The sequence below is a fragment of the Apteryx rowi genome, unplaced genomic scaffold, assembly GCF_003343035.1.
Source record: "Apteryx rowi isolate R43461 unplaced genomic scaffold, aptRow1 scaffold_5, whole genome shotgun sequence".
NCBI classification, from domain to species: domain Eukaryota; kingdom Metazoa; phylum Chordata; class Aves; order Apterygiformes; family Apterygidae; genus Apteryx; species Apteryx rowi.
This window is the reverse complement of record NW_020450760.1, coordinates 3637739-3659673: the sequence shown is the minus strand read 5'-3', so window position 1 is coordinate 3659673 and position 21935 is coordinate 3637739. Positions and strand designations below refer to the sequence as shown.

General features: G+C 38.7%; 2 protein-coding genes across 8 annotated transcripts in view; one reads left to right on the top strand and one right to left on the bottom strand.

Moving 5' to 3' along the window:
* Nucleotides 1-464, bottom strand: part of SETD3 (SET domain containing 3) — a 64994-nt gene extending 64530 nt beyond the window's left edge. For all 6 annotated transcript variants that reach the window (XR_003255730.1, XM_026079368.1, XM_026079367.1 and 3 more), the window contains exon 1: nt 337-464. The gene's annotated coding sequence lies outside the window, so the exon portion shown is untranslated. The remainder of the gene's footprint in view (nt 1-336) is intronic.
* A 344-nt stretch (nt 465-808) lies between these two features.
* On the top strand, nt 809-20184 carry CCNK (cyclin K). 2 transcript variants are annotated; one of them, XM_026079486.1, is made up of 11 exons: nt 809-968; nt 2338-2606; nt 3627-3708; nt 4512-4643; nt 5459-5564; nt 5704-5761; nt 8353-8522; nt 11549-11835; nt 15885-15918; nt 17005-17079; nt 18845-20184. In XM_026079486.1, the coding sequence occupies exons 2-11, from the start codon at nt 2410-2412 to the stop codon at nt 19465-19467; spliced, it is 1764 nt and encodes a 587-aa protein (XP_025935271.1). In that variant the 5' UTR covers nt 809-968; nt 2338-2409; the 3' UTR covers nt 19468-20184. The 2 variants fall into 2 exon arrangements, with proteins under 2 accessions (XP_025935271.1, XP_025935270.1); XM_026079485.1 differs by having other exon boundaries at nt 809-979.
* The last annotated feature ends 1751 nt before the right edge of the window (nt 20185-21935 follow it).

The following is a 21935-nucleotide window of genomic DNA, read 5'->3' as shown; positions in this document are numbered from 1 at the left end:
GAGCCGGGCGCCGAGCAGGAGGCGGCGGCGAGGCGGGCGCTGCCCCGCGCGCGGAGGGGGCGCCGGGCAGGGCCAAACCCCGGGGCAAGGCGCCTGGGGGCAGCGCGGCGACGGAGCGAAGGGGACGGCGAGGCCTGGGCCGGCGCCGCGCGCCCCGCGGGGGGAAGGAGGGTGTCCGGAAAGGGCCGCGCGTCCCACAGGAAGGGGAGGCGGCGGGGCGAGGCGAGGCCCCTCCGGGGGGCTCCGCGCCGGGAGGGGGCCCGGGCCGGGCCAGGGGGCGGCCAGCGCCGGCCCCCGCTCGGCGGGCGGAGGAGGGCTGGCGGAGCCCCGCCTTACCTCCCGCGCGGCGGCGGCTGTGCCTCGCCTGCTGCGAGCGGCGCCGAAGCCGAGCTCCTCTCGCCGGACACCGCTGCCGGGGGCGGGCGGCGGGAGGCGGTGGCCGCGCTAGCCCGAGCCCCGCACTCCCAGCGCCCGGCCCCACCCCGCCCCGCTCCGCTGCCGCCATTGGCCCGGCCGCGCCGACACGGAAGACCCCACCCCCTCCGGGGCCCATAGCGGCCAATCCGCAGCCACCACCCCTTCGCCTTCGCTACCGGTCTTGGAAAAGGGCATGGCCGCTCCCCCATTGGCTGCAATTTAATCCGTGCCTCCGGCTTCTTACTGGCTTTTGCGGCTTGCAATCTTCTCGCTCCTGCTTTCTGATTGGTCAGTTCTAAGGCCACGGGAGCGCGTCGCGTGCCTGCTCTTCGAGTTTAGCAGACGCTGAAGGAGACGGGATTGGCTGCGCGGGCTGCGGGTTCTCATTGGCCGTTAGTCCGCAGCGGCTCGCTGCTCGCGCGCCATGCCCGCGTGACGCCGGCGTGATGACGCAGAGAGCGGCCTGGCCTGGTTCCCAAGATGGCGGCGCGCAGGGTGCGGAGGCCGCGCTGTCGTTAGTGGCTCTGCGCTCCCGTGGGGTTTTCTCTCCCGTGCGTGGCCTGTGAGTGCGTTATGGGGTGTGGGCACCGGGGCGGCCTGCCTTCCCCGGGTCGTGGCTTGGGGGGCCTGGCCCGGGGAGGAAGAGTGAGAGAAAGGAGCCGGGAGCCTGGAGTGTCTGGCGGGGGCGGGGAGTGAGCGCCCGCCCGGGCACTGGAGGCCTCGTCTGCGGCGGGAGGGGACACCGGAGGGGCCGGGAGGAGCTGCCTTCCCCCCCGGCCTGGGGCTGCCAGGGTCGGGCTCCGTCAGCTAGTTTGTTCAGAGAGGAGAGAAAGAAAAAAAATCTTTAAGATCTTTTCAGTATTCACGAGGGGTTTAAAAAAAACCCGAAACCTTATTATTTTGCTTTTGATTATTGTGGTTTTGATTGCAGAGTTTGAGGTGATTGCTTTGAAAGTGTTTTTAGGGGAATTAGTTTTGGTTCATTTGTTTTTTACAATTTTGCTTTTGGGAGTCCTTTTGCTGCTCATAGAAGCAGCTCTCTTGTTGCTTTTCAGAAAGGGAGTTTTAATGTTAGTTGAGCTTTAAACTGTTTACAACTTTAAGCATCAAAATAAACTGTAAAGAAAATGGTCTCTCAAGATTTGTAAAAATAATGTTTTCTTGATAATAATGATGGGAGTGTGTGGTGGTGCTACTGGGCTGTTTTACTGACTCTAGAAATGGTTTCAAATAACCATTCACTTCTTTGTGACAGATGTCGGATCGTCCTGTCACTAGTACCTTTAACAGTGGAGGTTCCACCAATGTGAATATGGAGCAAAGGTGGTTTCCTTTGTTCTGAAAAAGAGAAACTTTCTGAAGTTAGACAAAGGCACTTTACTTTAAAGAGGGAAACATTAAAAAATTAAGCTTAGCTTAATTTTAAGAGCTTTGCATTTGGGTCTTTCTCTGACTGTTATACTTAGAGCAATGAATTATATCATTTATATTATACCATTCACTACAGAAACCCTTGCAGGTGACTACAGTAGTTTTTGCATAGTATCTGTAGCTTATTGAATTACAATGAAATAATCTTATCCCTGTTTTCTAGCCTGAAAGAGATAAAGGTGCTAAGACAGTTTTCATTCTCACTTTCAAGTGAGACATGGATGGACATTGGTTATAACCCAAACACCAAAAAGTTATCTGTGGAACTGTATGCTGTCAATGTAGATTTGCAAAATACAAGTCAACACAGGAAAATAACGTGCTAATTGAGTGTGATCAGTTGCCTTGTTTTGGGGATGGTTTTAGATCACACAGTACCATACAGACTCCCATTACTTGATTTAATCTTTCTATTACTCATCTTTGAGCATGGAAAAAAAAGTTCCTTTTCTGGTATTTTTAAAGACATGTGTTTTCCTTTTCTTAAAGGTTCTAAAGCTACTACTACCTGAAGACTTCCTTTCGAAAACTTATCAAGCAAGAACAATTCTATTTTAATAAATGAAGGAGAACAAAGAAAATTCCAGTCCTTCTGTAAACTTGGCAAGCCTGGACCATACAAAGCCATGCTGGTATTGGGATAAGAAAGATTTGGCACATACACCTTCACAGTTAGAAGGGCTTGATCCAGCGACTGAGGCAAGATACCGCAGGGAGGGGGCCAGATTCATATTTGATGTAGGAACACGTTTAGGCCTGTATCCTTTAAATTCATGATGGTATAAAATGTCTTTATGAATTGGGGTTTTAAAAATAAAACATACTAGAAATGTCTTTGTGTGCTTAGTCATTCAGATGCTACTTTGTCAGTAATCAAAGATCTCTTGAGTTTAACTGCCTTTTGATGTAACGTGTTTCTACATAATTTTTATCCATTTATTGAATAAACAAGGTTTCAACTGAACTCCTGTGGTAACAGAGAGGGAAAGTGGTATAGACTTTCCAGTTATGCATGACTTGGTCTTTTACTGCATGAATCTACAAAAGTTCTTAAATTTTGAATTCTGCACTTTTTCTGTGTATTTTGCCTCTGAGGCTTCTAACTTCTTTCTCTCTCCCCATTTTTGTTTAAGGTGTGGTTTACAATTTTGTATACACTAGTAATTTCTCCTCACTGTCTGTCTGTTATAGATTGCCACTTGAATTTCTCGGTTCCTACATTCTTGGTACTTCTTTTTTCACTTCTTTGTTTAATAAAACCTGACAAAGATGAAATTTCACTTTTCTCCTTAAAGGAAAGAGTAGGGAGCATATTTAGCTTTTATTTGCATTTATAGATGTAGTTAATGACTAATCTCTCTGCACACAAACACTGAAATGTGAAGTGATAATTCTTCTGTTTCTTCATGTACCCACCACTGTTTTGGGCCTTTTCTGAGGCAGGTATGGATTTTATCATGTGGATGGCTTTGCATGGACCCCCTCTATTAGATATGCATGGTCATGACTTTACACATGTCCAATAGATGCTTTAGGTATCAACTGCATCTGGGCTGAATCATAGTATTTATGCAGCCTTAAGTTTGGGGGACTTTTTTTTGGGGGGGGGGGTGGCTTGCTTCTAAAGCCTTTAGTTTACTTGCAGAGCTTTTTAACTGGTCATTAATGGATAATTGAGTTACTTGATACAACAGAATGCAGCTTTTCTTTGTTCATGTTTGGTTTTGAATTTGTTTTATGCTGTTTATGTGTTTGAAAATCCTTAACCTGTGCCACAGACACTATGATACTTTAGCAACTGGAATAATTTATTTCCATCGATTTTATATGTTTCATTCCTTCAAACAGTTCCCCAGATATGTAAGTATTTACAGTACTGATTACTTAATACTGCAGTTGTGCTAAGTACAGGCTATTTAAATTGGTAATGGGTTACTTGGGCACTGCAGCTAGGCACAACTCTTATTCATAGCATCACTGATTTAAACCAAGCAATGTCTACTTTTTTAGTATTACAGTATCGTGAGTCACAGAGCAATGATAGAAAAAAATGTGACTTGGAGAAAGTTTAACTTTTGAGTTATAGCTTTAGAAATAAATAAGTATTATCCTTTAAATACAGGGTTATACAGCTCCAGTAAGTATAATGTTTTCCCTATGATGAAAGGTAGGCATTTTATATAAATAATCACAGTTTAAAACGTGCTGTTCTGCCTGTTTACACATTTTCATTTATGCTTAGAAATGTATTTGTATTGCTATTGTAGTTATGTCATGGTGATGATATTCTTTAGAAAGTAACAGCTATAGTTTTTTCTGTTATTATGATATTATGTTATTATGCTGAAAGAAAACTAAAAAAAAAATTTTTAGTTACTATCTTAAAACTGCTTGACAGGCAATACTCTATCAAGGCAAATTCTGCTTTGAATTTCTAACCATGAAATAAAACTGTATATAATGGACTATTATCCAAAATCTGTATTTGCTTTGAAGATGTAAAAGCTTAAATTATCACTGAAGTTAGAAGCTAATATGCTTATTAAGTCTTTCCTGGGAAACTTCTGGGAATCTGTTAATGGAAGCTGACACTGCTTTTAGATATGCAATACAGTATAGTGTTGTAAATGCAGACAACTTCTTGAAAGCACTTTCTTTTTTAGGTAACAGGAGCCTGCTGTCTTTTCCTGGCAGGAAAAGTTGAAGAAACACCTAAAAAATGTAAAGATATAATCAAAACAGCCCGTAGCTTACTAAATGATGTACAGTTTGGACAGTTTGGAGATGATCCAAAGGTAAAGATACTAATGTTGAAATTTTATTTCGTCCTATTGTACTCCAGCAAGGTGGCTCACGCTCATTAGAGCACTGGCTGAATTTCAGTTGTTCCAATTACATGTTCAGCATGTAGCTGTGAAAATACTTCTTGCTAATACAAGTAGTTTTGGAAGCCCGCTGGGGCAAATGGTGGTATAAAAGGTTTACATTTCATTTCATTATGCAAATTCTGATTTGGGGGTGGAGGGGAGAGAGTAAAAGTAAACCAGTCCATTTGGTCAAGAGCTACAAATGTCATCAAGACATAAATTGTATTTGACAGAGTTGTAATGCGGTATTAGAAAATAATTAGTAGCAAATCTTAAATTAGGTATAAGAACTACATCTCAAAGTATTAGGAAGTTTCCTGTTCAGAATAATTGGCTTGGCAAAGCTATGCTTCTCTCAATTTGTTTATTATAAATGACAGAAAAATGTGAAACCACTGAGAGAAATGTGCTGGGAGCTTCCTTTTTTGCCATGGTTTTCTACATTTGGCGCTTCTGTGCTGTATCTGTTTCAGTTCTTTACTCCATGGAGAAAAAGTTTTGAACACCACTTCCTCCCTCTCCCCCTGCCCCGCAAAAAAAAAAGAAAAAGGGGGAAGAAAGAATATCTGTGATTAAAATAATTTTTAAATTGGAAAAGTTTATTTTCTCTTTGGAGACATACCTTAATCAAGCAAAAGCAGGCACGTGTTTGTCTGGAGGTGTTCTGTAGTCATACTTTATGCCAACATAAAATATGAGTAAAAGAAGGAGTAATATTGTAGTTACCTTGTTACATTCTCTAGGAAGAAGTGATGGTCCTTGAAAGAATATTACTACAAACAATAAAGTTTGATTTGCAAGTGGAGCATCCATACCAGTTCCTTCTCAAGTATGCCAAACAACTCAAAGGTAAAATATTACAGGGTGAGCAAGTAATGCTTGTTCTTAATCTGTGATAATTAACATTAACAGTGGGAGGTATTCTCTTCCAAACTTTTTGTCCTTTCTAATAACTTTACTTATTATAACTTTTCTGATTATTTTTCAGGAGACAAAAATAAAATTCAGAAGCTGGTTCAAATGGCATGGACGTTTGTGAATGACAGGTAAGAAACTTCTGGCAACAACTTCTGACAATGAAATAGTTACTGTTCTTCAGTTTATTTGGGGTTCAGATATTTTTTTGAGGAAATGCTCATGATTTTTCTGCAAATAGTGAAGCCAGCTGACGTATTTCTTGATACAGGCATTTTTCAGTTTTTATTTCAATTTTTCACGCATGGTATTTCATTGGGCAGGATGAATACAGGAGTAGGCCCCTAAAACCTATAACATTTTGTGGGAAGGGTTTAATGCTTACGTTCAAAAAAAAATTGTTTGGAAAGACCTAACCACGTTATAGATCTTCAGATAGAAGTTGGCTTCTTGCCCAGCTCAGGACATGTTCCTCATTCTGAGCAAAGAAATTACTGCAAGATACCATTCAGTTTCCATGGTTCATTGTCATAGATTCTTGGTTATAAACAGTGTTGTTTTCAATTCTGTCATGTTGGTCAACTTTGAAAAAGAAGAATGGGATATTTTAGCAATAATAAACCATTAAATTTAGTGGAAATATGGTTTTTAGAGGTAGATTTACAATTTCTTGAATGACAGATTTGTAATACTGATACAAGAATCATATCAGTTAATGTGAGTGCATGTGGAATCATTTTTGCATGTGTAGTGGCATTTTAAAAGAGAACTTTACGCACTTCAGTTCTGCTAAGGTGAATTCTACAGAGCTGGGCAAGTTAATTTACCGACGGCAGTTAAGTGTAATTATTATTTTCTGTAGCAAGTTCTTAAGACAGTATTGAAGTGGCCGAACTCTTCAGAAATGCGAAGCCTTCAGTAGAACACCATTAAAAAAGAGGTGCATTTTTATTCATATGCCTAACATTAAATAGCCCAATGTGGGTCCAAATTCTCAATCTGTAGATGTAACCCAAATAGATTATTGGATTGCATAACAAATAATACCACATAACCTGCCCTAATTAGTTTGAGCAAAAGGTTGTTTAGCATGTTTGTGTGCCAGTAGATGTATACTTCAGCTTCTGTCTCTCTTACCAATGGTGATGCTTAGGAAGAAAAATGTATGGTTTGGCTCTTACTACTGTAAAGTGCGTTAGGAAAAACTTTTCTGTATTCATCAAACTTTGGACACTACTATACTTGGGTTTATGTGGTGTTTAATAATTAATTCCAGAAAATGCATTTCAGGAAAATGCTAATGTGAAGCTAGAGTGATTGTTTCAAATAACATTTCTCTGTTCTTGTGAGGCTGTTTTGTGCTTGCTTACTAGGCACCATATTAGAAGTGTATTTGTTTTCTAGGATCCTGGAAAAATAATCCTATACTTTGCACTACAGGCCCTTAGAAAAGGGGATTTTGTTCTTATGCAACTGTAATACATCCCCAAGTAAATATCATGAAGGTAATAATAATAATAAATCAGTGTTTTAAGAGCTATTTCTTGTGCTTTTACTGGTGATTGCTGGCTTGATTGCTCCAATATTGAAGTATCTCATTTGCCTTGAGTCATCTGTAGCCCACTAAGAGAAGAATGATTTAAACCACTGTATAGGCTGTGGTTTAGCAATTTTTTTAGCAATAATAAACCATTAAATTTAGTGGAAATACAGTTTTTAGAGGTAGATTTACAATTTCTTGAATGACAGATTTGTAATACTGATAAAAGAATCACATCAATTAATGTGAGTGTATGCGGAATCATTTTTGCATGTGTAGTGGCATTTTAAAAAAGAAGAGAAGACTGTGCATTTTGGTGCATTTAAGGACATAGTAATGAAATCATCAGTGAATTGGCACAAACTTAACTGGCTAGCTGGATGTGAAATTGTTTTAATTTAATGGGAGGATTGTTTAAGCAGATCTTATATTATGGAATCTACAGAAGAGCTAAGTTGCCACAAAAAGAAAAACAAATTTTGTAATTTAAATTGTGAGATTGTGACTTGAATGCATTTAATACCAATAATATCAGCTACTTTGCAGCATTAATTTTAACAAAGGCTACTCAAGGAGAACCTTTTTACAGCTTGATCTAAAACTTACAGCTTGTCAAGTTTCTTCACAAGTTCGTCCTGGCTGTTGTTCTTTTTTTTTTTTTAATTATTTGTCTATAATTTATTGGAAAACACTTGAACACTTAAACTCTAAAATTCAAATGTGTGTGTCATTCCCTAACCAGTGAAATGCAGTGGCAGCATACTTCAGTAGCAAAGAACATGAATACTGTATTTAGTTAATGCCACGCAGAAGACCATAGTGGAATATAGCTATCCATACTTGAAATATTGTGTTATCTTTTCCCTTTCTTCCACACTCATGTGGTGTTAAGGTTTCCTATTTTAAAGCTCCACGTAAGTGGTGTGTTACTGCTGCAGGCAAGTGCTCTCTGTATTATATGTTTAAAATTATCTTGTTTAGTGGTAGCAGTAATTCAGAACAGCTTAGTTTTGTAAACTGTTTTATGTAACAAGGCTATTTTTAGTTTTCTCCATTTAAGTTGTACTCATAGTTTATACCCTGTAAGTTATAGCTATTATACATTAAAATTTTGTACTTTGACAATCAGAATTATCTTCAGGTCTGTGGGGGTTTTTTTTGTTTGTTTTTAATATCTTCTAGCCTCTGCACTACACTGTCACTGCAATGGGAACCAGAAATCATAGCTGTTGCAGTTATGTACTTAGCAGGCCGTTTGTGTAAGTTTGAAATACAAGAATGGACATCAAAGCCAATGTACAGACGATGGTGGGAACAATTTGTCCAAGACGTTCCTGTTGATGTTCTGGAAGGTATGGGGAACACTTGCTACAAACAAATGAATTTTTTCCTTTGACTCTGTGATCCGGGTCGTAGGTAAATTCAAACTGCTTTTTCTCTGCATCTGAGTCAAAAATAATCGTGTAGAGTATGCAGCTCAGAATACATATGCTATACCCTATCCAGATTCATAATTAAACTTTTTAGACTGGCTTAGTCTGGAAGCATCTTTGATTGTCATGATTAGTCTTTTGGTCAATATTTGTTTTACTAATTATTTAGTTTATAGCCCAGCTAGTTAAGTGCTGGAACTAATGAAGCCTAGTTTCCAGTGGTTTTCTCATTGACGATCAACCTCTTTAACAGAGTTATACTAGGGCTGCAATAGCAGTTCATATCTTATGCTGTGCTAGGACTGAGAAATAGATTCCGTGGTTTCTAATAGCGTATGTATTCTGGATCTTTTTCATCATTACAGAATCTTAATATTGTTCCCTTCATGTTATCTGAAAGGTGTAAATTCATCCATCACATTTTCTTTTAGGGTAGCTAGTGGGATTTCTCCTGTGCAGACTATTGTTTTTCTGAATGGAGGAACACACTATATTTTAGACTTAATCCTTCTGTCAGAATTGCCTAAAACAAAAAGATAATCTTTTTACCACAACTGTTGTGAATTTCATACCCTGTAAGATTCTGCACAGGATCACAAGAATTTTTTCTTGTGTCTTGGTCTTTGAAGTCCAGTGGTTGGCTTTTGACAGCACTGAATTTAAGGATTAATGATCCTGTGACACAAATAATTAGGATACTAGTTGCTCAGTATCGTAAGATTGGCTGTACTGATTTAGACCAACAGTCGCATCCAGTTCATTTCCAGTACTGGCCAAAGTAGATGCTGAAGGAATAACATTTATAATATTTCCCCTAATAGAGTCTCAGTATCTGGTCTGGATGGTTTTGTGAGCCTGATCCTGATGCAGCTAATCAGCCCAACAACTAATTAGTAACCTGCAGTAGATCTCTATTCCAAGTATTTGTCCTGTGTCCTCTTGAATGCCAGTAAACTGTTTGCCTTCATAACATCTTTGTCGATGAGTTCTGTAAGTCTGTTACCTGCTTCATTAAGAATCACCACCTTCTCTCTGTTTTGAACCTGACTCCTACTAGCTTTGTTTCATGGCCCTTTGTTCTCGTACTGAAATACTCTATCCCTGTCAGCTTTCCCCATGCCGTTCATGATTTTGCAGGCACCTGTCATATCCACTAAGTAGTGTCCAGTCTGAGGAATTCCAGCTTCTTTGAACGTTACTTACATGGAAATCCTTCCTTGCCTTTGAACATTTGTGTTGTCCATCTGAACTCTTCCAGTTCTATTTCTCATGCTTTTGAGATGAGGAGTACTGTATATATGTGATTTTGGTCCCAAATTATGGAGGAACCATGGGTTTGTACACAGTACCGTGTACAGTACAGTGGTAGAATGTTTTCTATTTGTTCTTTACTTCTTTTCTGGTCATTTGTGGTTTGATTTGTTTTTTGACTTTGTGGGTCTCTGAGCCAATGTTTTCACTGAAGTGCCTGTTTTAACTCTAAACTCTTGCTTTTGAACATAATGACCTGCTCAAAGTCTGTTATTTTATATATAAAGGTAGGACCATTTTCCCCATGTGCATACTATGCATGTTTCTGCACTGAATTTCATCTGCAACTTTATTGCCCAATTGCAGCAAAAAAATTTAGACGTAGTTCTTCATTGTCTGCTGTCATCCTGCTAGTTCAAATAACTTTGCATCACTGGCAAACTTTGCCGCCTCCTTGGTCACCCCTTTTCCAATTAATCTAAGACAGCAAAGATCCCAACACAGACTGCTGCAGAGCTTGGGTTCTTCTGTGTCGCAAGAGATGATCACTTACTGAAACCCTGTTCCTTTCTTTAAATCAGTTTATTAGCTAAGCCCTCTGCTCCTATTCTGGTGCCGCTTAGTGTCATTAAAAGTATTTGAAGGATTCTGTCAATTGTTTTGAAAATCTAGGAGGACTGTATCAGCTGGCTTACTCATTTATGTGCTTGTTGTCCTTTTTGGAGAACTTCAGGAAGTTCATAAAGCAGGACCTCTCCTGACCCTCATTAAGTAAATTGTGGTTAAGTGGCCACTAATTTGTCTTTATTATAGTTTTTACTAACTTGGTACAGATGTCATCTATAATTCTGTAAACTGCTTTATAAGCCTTCTTTAAAAATTGATGTCATGCTTGTCACTATCTAATCTTGGATACTAAGGAAGTTTTAAGCAAAAGGATATGTGCTGCTGTTCATAATTCAGATATTTTATACTTTGGTTTCTTTCAGAACTCTTAGGTGAATACCATCCAGTTCTGGTGATTTTTTTTTTTTTTTTTTTTAAATAAGTGATTACGTGCTGTATTTGCATTGCAGCTTCATTCAAAGTTGCTTCGATTTAAGCCAGATCTTCTGCTAAATCCCTGCCAAAGAAGGTTGTAGCATGGATATCTCTTCATTTTCTGCTACTGCATCAGTGAATGCAGATGCAAAGGACTCATTTAGCTTTCCTGTAAAGGTTTTGTCTTCCTTGAGTGCTGCTCTTGCACCCTGTTATCAGTTGGTCTTACACGATCTCTGACAGATTTCTTGTTCCCAATGTGTTGGGATAAGGATTTAGTACTAGTTCTGATTTCTTTATTTATTTGCTCCTGAAACTTTATTGACCGACCTAATTAGACATATATTTTTAACATTTACTCTTTGTCTTGTTTACTGTGTCGCTGTTAATAAGTTCTCCAAGCACACAGTAATGACATGCAATATATTAATACCGAGACACTTTATTCTTCTTCTTCTGGAGGGTGTGCATATACATCTATTCAGCATAGGCAGAAGGAACTCAAAAATACAAAAGTAAATTGAAAAATAATCTTTAAAAAAAAAATCTGTAGTGAATTTTCAATGGATTTTTTTGAAGTAAAAAACTTGACTGTTATATTGAATATACACTTGTACGTTACAGATGTATAATGTTTGAACTTTCTTTTTTAGACATCTGTCACCAGATTCTGGATCTATACTCACAAGGGAAGCAGCAGATGCCTCATCATACTCCTCACCAGCTGCAGCAGCCACCATCTCTTCAATCTGCACCCCAGGCACCTACAGTACAGCAATCGCAGCAATCCCAGGGTTCAGAGCAGTCACAGACTCAGCAACAAAAGGAGTCGCAGCAGTCAGCACAACAACAACAGCAGCAGCAGCAGCAAACACAAGCACAACAATCAAAAAAGCCCTCTCCCCAGTCAAGTCCTCCCAGACAGATTAAAAGACCAGCAGTAAGTTTAGTAAACTGTAACTTATGTTTTATTTTTGTGCTGATCTGACGTCTCTTTGAGTTAAAGGCTGCACTGCGCAGCAAACTTGTGGTTTCCTTTAAAAATGAGGCTAGTAAATAATTTTGTGTGGCAGACTTCTATTGATTGTACACAAGTATGTAAGTGCAGAACAGTCTTGACAGTTTTGGCATACCACATACTCATTCCACTTGAGGCAAGCCCAGTGAACTGACTTGTTAGTGAGCATGAACTGTTAAGGTTTTGACTCTGTTGATGGTTCTGTGCTACCAAAATTTTTTTCGCTATTGAGCAGGCTTGATTTAGGGAATGTCTCTTGTGCCGTGTCAGATTCATGTACGATATTTGTTTTTAGCTGCCATACTTGAATGTAGCAAGATGTACAATGTTGATGAAAACACTGTTTGACTTTTTGACCTTTGTTTACAAACATATGAGGAAGGTGACTTTTAAAAAGTATGTCAAAATTCTTGAGCTTGTGGTTAGGAAGAGTCTTCCAAAATAATCTAAAAGCAGTAGAAGCTTACAAATGCAAAATACATTCAAGTCTCATTTTATGGTCTGTATTATCACCTAATCATTGAAAATAAGAAAGCGTGTTGGCAGTTGGATAATATCACAAGTACTCTGTGTGCTTATCTGCAGTCATCAAGTCCAAATGAAGATTTTGAACCTTTATCTACACTTTTCGTGTTCGTTTCACTTCCGAGTTACCAAAAAAAAGTGTAAAAGTGTTACCCAAATCTTCACACATCTACATAGTAGGAGGAATGTTTTCAAAAGTAAGCTCTTTAGAATAAGCCCATTTAGGAAATAAATTTTGTACAGCTTATGTTCTCTCTTGTTGTAATCAACGTATGCCCAAACTAGATGACAGATGGTAAGAAAAAGAAACAGGAAAAAACAAAAAATAATGCACTGGAATGGGATAGGAGGAGTGCAACATCTTCCTGATAGCAGCCTCCCGAAAAGAGAAAAATGAAAATCTCTAAAACCTTGGTGTTTTTATACAAGATATAGCCTACTACTAGAGAAAAAAAATTGCAGCAAATGTGCAGTTCTTGCACTGAAGACGTTTAGAGTTGTTCAGGATAGAAAGCTGATAAAATGTGTTAACTACCTTAGCAATTGGGAAAGCTCTTTATAGGTAGTATGTCTTTCTTCTTAAACTCCACCTTTGGCACAAATTCTGTTTGGGTTGTCAAATCTGTAGGGCAAGTAACTCTTTTCTTATTTGTCTTGAACAAATATGCCTAGGAGAGTTTGGCACGTCAGAAACCATAAATCATTTGAATTTTTTGTATGTGTCCATCTGTTTGATTGTAAGTTGTTCTAATGTTCTACCTTCACAGTTCTACTCTTTCACCCTCTCCAATGTTATGAGTTAATGAACTTCCTTAAATGATAGAAAGAAGTGATGCCTTCTGCATGAATAGAGACTGTTTGTGCTTTAATAGTCACCTCTATTCAGGATCTCTGGGCAACTTAACTTTTCTTGAAATTGGAGATTAAAGTCCACTACCTAATAATTGAGGAATTAGAAAGTACAGTTAGATAAGTGTGGATACTCTCTAGACATCTAGAGCAAGTATAAAGTAAAAGGTGAATCACAGGATGAGTGTTGTAGGAGAACAGCGCAAACCATGAGAAAAGAAAATGTGATGATTTGAACTCATTATTGTTCCAGAAAACAGTCAGGGAGAGCAAGATGTTTAGTGTTTAAAAGATTTACTTGGCGCTTCTAAAATGTTCTTTAGTTGGCAAACTGTACACCTTATTAAAAATGCTTGCCTCTTTTTGTAAATAGGGCTTTGCAAGATTTCTCTTTCAGTTTGTATAGAATACAAATATGCTTTATTCCTGGAGGCCAGATTTTCCATTTACATGAGCTCTGATAATTCTATATCCTCTACTTTCAAGCAACTGAGGCATTGGCCCCTGATTTACAGACCCATACCAGATGTCTAAAGCATCTGCACATTCTCTACATCTCTGGTGGTGAAGAACCCTTGAATGTTCAGTTGACTTCATTAAAACATACTGGTGAATTATTAGATGTAGAAAGTATATTTAATTTGATAAAACTAAAAATTGTTAATTGGAGCAATTTTTAATGCTTGTAGAAACAGCACTAAGGGGACAGTTGCATTAGGGTGTGGACTGAGCTTATGAAAGTCTTAAATAGTAACTAGTATGCTATTAAATCATTAGTTTTGACTGAGATGTCATGGCTGTAGCAATGCAAACAATACAGTATACAGTACAAAGAAAAAAAAAAAGCTCATCTCTTCATATATGACTACACTTTTGCTAGAAAGCAAAGACCTGGCTAAAATGACCATGTCAAACTTACTGGAGGAAAAATGTTTAGCAACTGCCATTTTTAGAGAAGTGCTTTATATTTTGATAGGCTTTGGAGTTGTTTTTGATTCTTTTTTCTTTAGCATAAGTGTGGCTTAAACTGATTTTTGTTTTCCTGTTACATAAGCTGTCTCATATTTGGCTGCAGTTGCTTGTTCCGTACTAACAGCGTGCCTCATTGACATTACTCTCTTAACACTGCTGCCTGTAAACAAGTACACGATAACTGAATTGTCTGCCACTTGAAGTAAACACTTGGCTGCACAAAATAAGTGATTTTTTTTGGAAGTTCTGAAAGTAAATAGTGGAGACTTGTTTCTGTTTGAAAGTGCAGGGGAGATATAATATTTGTGTGTAGTCTTACAGACAAGGAAACTAGTTTTGGAAAATCAGGCAGAGAGCCTGAATAAAATGAGGGCGGCAAATGAGTCTGTGCATAGTCATCAGGAAAAGTGTGTGTGTTTGGAATAGAAAGATTAAGACCGACCTTAAGAAAAAAACAAAACAAAATAGGAAGGTGATGGGAGATGAATTGAAATGACTTCTAAGGAATGCAAGAATGAGATAGCCTCAGGCAGGCCTTGAGTAATTTTGCATTGGACAGCCAAAATCTTGAGAATACTCAACAGAATAGATGAAAATTCACAGTTCAGATTCGAGTGAAATGTGAATCGGTTCCTGGTGCAGAAGCTAAAGTGATGTGAACTGAACAACAGTTTGTGGAGGTAAAACAACTGGAGGTAAATAGTAACTTAAACCTTTCATTCAGAAGGCTTTGCATCTCCTTGACTCTTACAGTTACTTTTAAATACATATGTAACTGAGCTTATTGTACTGAAAAATTTCTGAAAGGTTTTCCACTTTTCTCCAAGACCATGAGCTAGCCATCTCAGTTGGAGTAAGCAAGCTGGGAAGGACTTCTCAAACTCCCTTGTCTGTGACTCTTTAAAAACTAACAAAACAAAACAAAAAACACGTGTAATCAGAAGAGCGATGTGAAGTTTTGTGAGTTTTGCTCAGTGTGCATAAATATTCTCTGGTATAATATCTGGCTTTTATACAGTGCTTTCCATCTGAAGGCTTCTGAAATACCTGAAATGCTCAGCTTTATGCTGAGCAACACTTTCACCATCCTCCTGTCCTGGTAAATAAAGCATAAAGGCCTGAAGTGGTTTTGACAAAGGTCAAATGACAGGTCAGTAGCAGAATCAGGAACAGAGACCAAGTCTCTTGCTCTCAGCTCAGCGAGCAATTTACTGGACTGTGATGTATCTGCCGTAGATTTATAAATAAATTAAATGAGATGGTAATACTCAACAATGAGAACAGCAGGAAATACTGTATTTAAAATAGCTGTAGTTTTTCTCAGTCTCTTCATTCTTCCTCTTAAGCTGGGCTCTCTGTGTGATTTTATTGGTTTGTTCGGTATTGTATTGCTGAGCATTAATAGCCTCCTCATAAAAATACAAAAACAGATGAAGGGTGTGCCTCCCCCTCTTTTGGGAGGAGGATTGAGTTGGAAACTGGTTCTGGTTTAGTCAGATCTGTACAAAAAGTCTTCAACAGGCCAAAGTTGTTTCCTACTTGGTTTTCTTGTTACTGTTTTGAAATGCTTTGTATTTTGCAGTGGTTGTCATGTTGTCTTGTTTTCTTTTGTTTATTTTAAACAGGCTGTATCTCCCAAAGAAGAAACAAAGACAACAGGTATGTCAATATTTCCTAATGATTCCTTTCATTTTGTGTAAGCAAAATTGCTCTGTTAGCCAGACTGAGTCACTTGCTGATGTGTGCTTAGCTCACCTGCTTGCAGGCTGGGGTCATCCAAACTATTTGATACCAATACTGCATCCTTAAATATATTCTGTAACTATTTTTAATGTTCCTAACTGCAACACTTACGAAAATGTAGTATAGCTGTTCCCCAAGAGTCCCTTAATACAGTCTGTTCAGTAGCTGTCTTGCTAAACTAATGGCATCTCAACTTACAATTCAGTGTATCACTTGGAGTAGTCCTCCAGCAGGCTGTGAGATGTTGACACCACTGAAGGTGCCATGTCATTGAATATCTGGACTAGTAAATCTATTAGTAGTCAGTGACATAAGTAATCAGTTGTTGGCATGGCTGCCAGTAAAACCATTTTGTATTAATACACAGCCTAGCTTAAGAAATACTTCACCATAGTGATCCCATCCAATTCTTTTGGTATGGTGGGTTTTTTTTCTTTTGCTGTTTTTTGTAATAGTCTGTTTCAGGATAGCTAGGACTTGATTCTGTAATCTTTCCTTAGTAAGTTTGGCAGTCCTCTCTCTCTAGCTCTGCAGAGAGATTCCAAAGAGCTGTCCCTTCTCCCACCTCTCTCCTGTGTAATTTCCTTTCTCTGTTTGGTATCTAGACACATGTTCCATTAGCAGGGCATAAGAGTTCAGCTTCTCCTGAAACTTACTTCAAGTATTGACAAGTTCCAGTTTCTGCTAGACAACTACACATGCTGATCTGCACTTTCATACTGTTACTGGGACAATTTATCTCTAGTTATAAAATACATAGCTTGAATTTGTAGGCCTATGTTTTTCTGGCAGACTGGTATGTGATACTTGATGCCATTTTATTAATACAAAGGTCTTGATTCTAGTTAAATTTATTAAATGTGCCTAGTATATAGGGTGTCCACTGCACTTTGCATAGAGAAACATGATAAATGATAGCCCTTCGCATGAGGCTGGAGATGGACTTTGGTTCAAACGTATTACAGTGCAGTAGCAATTTAGGAACTTTCAAATGTTTTTCAGAACCACCACCACCATCTAAAATTCCTAAAATTGAAACTTCGCATCCACCAATACCTCCTGCGCATCCGCCTCCAGGTAAGCTTTTATTTCTTAAACACTGCTTCTCTTGCAGTTTACTGCTTTGCTTTTCATTCAGATGGTGGTAGTGGTGTGAGGAGAGGGAATTGTTGCCTTCATTAATCAGCTTGGCATGTAAAAGTACTGGGCAGATAAGCTTTGGAGGGCATTTCATCTTTGTAGCACACTTTTTTCAAATCAAGACCAAAAAGTTATGATGGAAATGAGCATATACTATGTGGACAAAGGCAAAATAAAGCTCTGAGTGTTAAAGGCCTAGAAAAATAAACTAACTGTGGTTAGCAGGCAAAAAGGGACTTGTGTCCTTAAAAGGATGCCATACTGTTATCGCACTAGCTGCTAACTGTCCTATTGAAGTCCTGCATGTTACATCTTTATTATAGAAACTCTGCAGGTGTGTAACCCTTTTAAACAAAAGGGGTATGCTTTATCTCGGCTATGTCCCAAAAGAGGGCTTTCATCTGCCAGAGAACTTTTTAACACTTCATGCCTGCCTTGTTTGCAAAATAAATTTTACTGTTGTAAAAATGTGCTTCCAGTGCTTTGACACATTAGCTGTCCTTCCACTGACCCATAGATATGACACAAATATTTTATAGAGCATGCTTCATAATGTAACTGCAAGATGAAAGCTTCTAACAGGGAATAACAAGAGAGAGAAACAATGCTCTGAAATATAGTAAGACCACTTTTTTCCCCATTTGTTAAAATCCAATTAAGAATGAAGGTGTGTGATTTTGGGGTTTTGGGTTTAAGATAACGTTCATCATTCCTTCAATTAATAAATCTTGAATGCGTATCTTATATTCAGAAAGATTTTGGCAATGAGCAAATTGCCTGTTACAGTTTAGGAGCTACAAATTCTTGAAATTGTAGGTACCACAGGCAGAATACCCACCTTGCATAATCTAATTATGTAGTTGTTCTAGGGGGCAGTTTTGCTGTTAAAACTATGACTGCTTATATAGGGTAAATCCTATATAAGTGCAAGCAACTAGCTTCCCTTATTTAGAGAAGACAGCTTAATGCACATTCTTCTTGAAAATGGCTAAGTACAATTCTGTAAAATTTTGACCTTTTTATGAACTTCCCTGGGCTGTTGTACATTGAGCTCCCTGAAATTAATCAGTGGATCAAAGCTGATCAGATTTCATGTCCCAAGTAACCTATACCAATTTCTTTCTTCATCCTCAGTGTGTCGCTTCCTGCCCTCCCCCCCTCCCCCCAGCCCTGTTTTTGATAAACAGATTTAGAAATGAATGTTAAAGACTTGAGACTTTGGCCCATATTCTCAAATAGTACCTCAGAACATTTGAGGCAAGTGAAGTGCAGCGACTAATCCCGGGCCACCTTCTGGAGTATAAGAGAGATGGAAGGGAGGCATGGACTGCACAAGACTGAAACACTGATCAGAAGATTTTGAGTATCTTGGGTCCCATGACTTTTTAAAATCTGCTAGTTGTGCTTCTGTCCATCCAGTCTGCTAACTTCTGCTGGTTGTAGAACAATATTTAAGTTGTAAGAAAATCAGTAATAAGGAAAAAAAAATGTAACTTAAAATGGGAAAAGCTGACCTTGGAGCTTTGGTCTGCAGCTTAGTAATTTTATAGTGACCTAGTAAGATCTAACTGGATGGCATACAGAGACTTAGAGAATTGTGGAGTCCTCTTTGGATGCGTTTATTGGAGGAAAATTGAAGAGTATTCAATGTTGTTGTTGCCACCACCCTTCAGAAAAATAAACGAAACTTTTTGTGTTCCAGAGCGCAAGCCTCCTTTGACAACTTCAGTTTCAATGGGAGAAGCAGAGCAAACTACTGCCGTGGACTCAGTAGATATGCCAAAGGTCCAGATTCCTCCCCCTGCTCATCCTGCCCCAGTACATCAACCTCCACCTCTGCCACATCGGCCTCCACCCCCACCCCCAACCAGTTATATTACAGGGATGTCTACTACAAATTCTTACATGTCAGGAGAGGGTTATCAAAGTCTTCAGTCAATGATGAAAACAGAAGGACCAACATACGGAGCTTTGCCACCGGCCTATGGACCACCAACTCACCTACCATATCATCCACATGTCTACCCTCCCAACCCTCCACCACCAGTTCCTCCTCCACCCCCCACTTCATTCCCTCCACCCAATATCCCACCTCCTACTCCTGGATATCCTCCTCCACCTACATACAATCCTAACTTCCCACCTCCAAGACTGCCTCCAACTCATGCAGTACCACCTCATCCACCTCCAGGGCTGGGAATGCCACCAGCTAGTTATCCCCCACCTACCGTTCCTCCAGGTGGACAGCCACCTGTACCACCTCCAATTCCACCACCTGGTATGCCACCTGTAGCAGGACTTGGACGTGCTACATGGATGAGATAGCATGAGGTAACTTTTGCATGGTATCCTTTCGTGTTGATTAGGCAGGAGTAGTGAGCCAAAAACTGCATTGTAAAGATGAAGAGGAGGATAATTTGTATAACTTAGATGAAGAAATGAGACCATGAAATGGAAACTTAGCTGATCTGTTTGCAGTATTGTTTATGGTGAGTTATATAGGCTTCTAGATTTTAATTAGCTTTGCAGTATCTATTCTAACTTTATACATTTGACTGAAGTCTAAATTGTCTCGAGTTATTCCAGCACTGGATTACTTTGTACTAGCAAAAATGTTAACCAGCCATATTGGCTCAATTATATCAGTAAGAAGTAAATTTCCTTCTAGAAATCAGTGCCTATTTTTGAGTATCAGAATAGCCAGATACCATGAAATCTCATCTACAGTAAGAAGCTTCATTTTCATTAACAATTAAAACAACACTTGATGTTAAGCATCAAAGCTACTTTATTTAAAAGAGATTCTGAATGCTAGATGACTGAAATCATTTTGAGGTGTTTGCCTTGCTGATATTTTTGTTTTGGAATGTACTGGTATCTTAAAGTATTGTATGTTTACACCTATTTGCAGATTCCTGTACATAATATATATATTTTCTAAGTGTGAAAGTCTGAATGTAAAAACCTACTGTGATTTACATCCTGGTTATAAATGGGACTATTTCATTCACACCTACCCAAATAAAATTGGTTCTGAATTTAGTGGATTTCCAAGTTTTTTGTATTAGTTCAGAATTCATAGTTGTGGTACATTGCAAGATATTTCAGCAGTGGTCTTCCAAACCTTATTCATCAGTTTATTTAAAAAGAATGTAATTTTATTTTATTCAACTAAAAGTATACACTATCACAATCAATCTCTTACTTCATTTTTACTAAAATATTTCAAATGAATGTTTTACACACATTATCAAAAAAATCTGTACTATTATTTTCCCTCCCCCAAAAAAGCCAGAGTGGTTCAATAATAGGTAAAAACGTGTGCTAAAGTCTAAAGAATTTTGCTATATACACAACAGCAGGTGCTAACTTTTCCAGTTTTTTGTAAATCATATACAGAAAATATAGCAGGGCTGTAATATCACAGGTTTAACAGAAATCAAACTTCAAACTGATTTCCAAAGCAGCACAGATAGACTTTCCCCACATTATGAAAAATATACAATTTTATCACTTTACAGTCATGCACTTTGAAAAAGATCAGTAGTACTTTTCCCCCACAGTTTCTAAAAAGATAAAAGGTCACTTTAACACTGATTTTTTTTTCTTTTTTTTTTTTAGTATCTTAATATTTGGATAAAAATGTGCCATTCTCAAACAAGGTTGTGCTCAGCAGTCTTACAAGGTGCAAAGAGCCAACTGAAGCTGGTTATACCACAGCATTATAAAAAACTTTTATGGAAATGCTGTTCAGTCACTCCAAAAAATGTGGAGGATGTGATTCTGCTTTCACTAAATGAGCAAAGTCTGTTTGGAACCAGTGGATGCTTTCTTTGCAGTAGGATGGCAGAACCCAGGGCTTCAATCTTGAGGAAATTAACTCAGGCTATTACCCCCAGATATATTAATTTAATGGCCACTATTTCAAGGGATGCTCCCCTCCAGCTTAATGTACAAAGCTCCTCAGGTAGTTTTCACTGAAGACTTAGCACATCGTTAACTGAATTTAAATATGCATATAAAACTTCTTTTTAGACAACTGAAAGTTTAGCACCCAAGTCATCCCGTAGAGTCATTGAGTGTCAATTTCCCCCAGGAAGACACTTTTTAGCTCAAATGGAGCTAGGTATGAAGAGTAGCAAGCCTCAAACAAACAAACAAAAAAACCCCCCACATACAGCACTTTTATGTTCTTCTGTTAAATCAGAAATGCACATCTTGCATTGAAGACTTATGCTGCTGAATAAAATCATTTAAAAATACAGATTATACCCTACAAGTGTAAAGGTTATTCAACTGAGCTAACTGACTACCCTGTAAATTGGCTTTTTAGGATTTGTAACACTACTGGACCTCGATTACAGCACTATATCCCTTGTAGGTGAGATCTGCGGGTGGAATGAAACAGACTTTGCTTAACGTCACCAAATAGATTTTGAGAGAAGTTTGATAAGGGGAATATTTGTTTGAGAACTTCATAGTTGGTGAGAGTAGTAGTCTGATTAGCATAGCTCGTCTTGTTGAGAGGACCTGCTAGTTTAATATATTCCTAAAACAGTAAGCATGTCATCAACACAGTTAACTTTCTACAAGTGTTGGCAACATTTACATTGCTTTAGTTAAAACGCACTGGCATAAATTAACCCTGCTCCCAATGTGCTTAAATTCTCTGCCTTAATCCGGAGATTAGATACCACCAAAATTAAAATAGGCTTGCAAGCAGATAGATTAAAGTAGCCCTCTGTGAAACATTAGATGTTAAAGAATGATGTATCTGATTTGCCCTTCTCTGG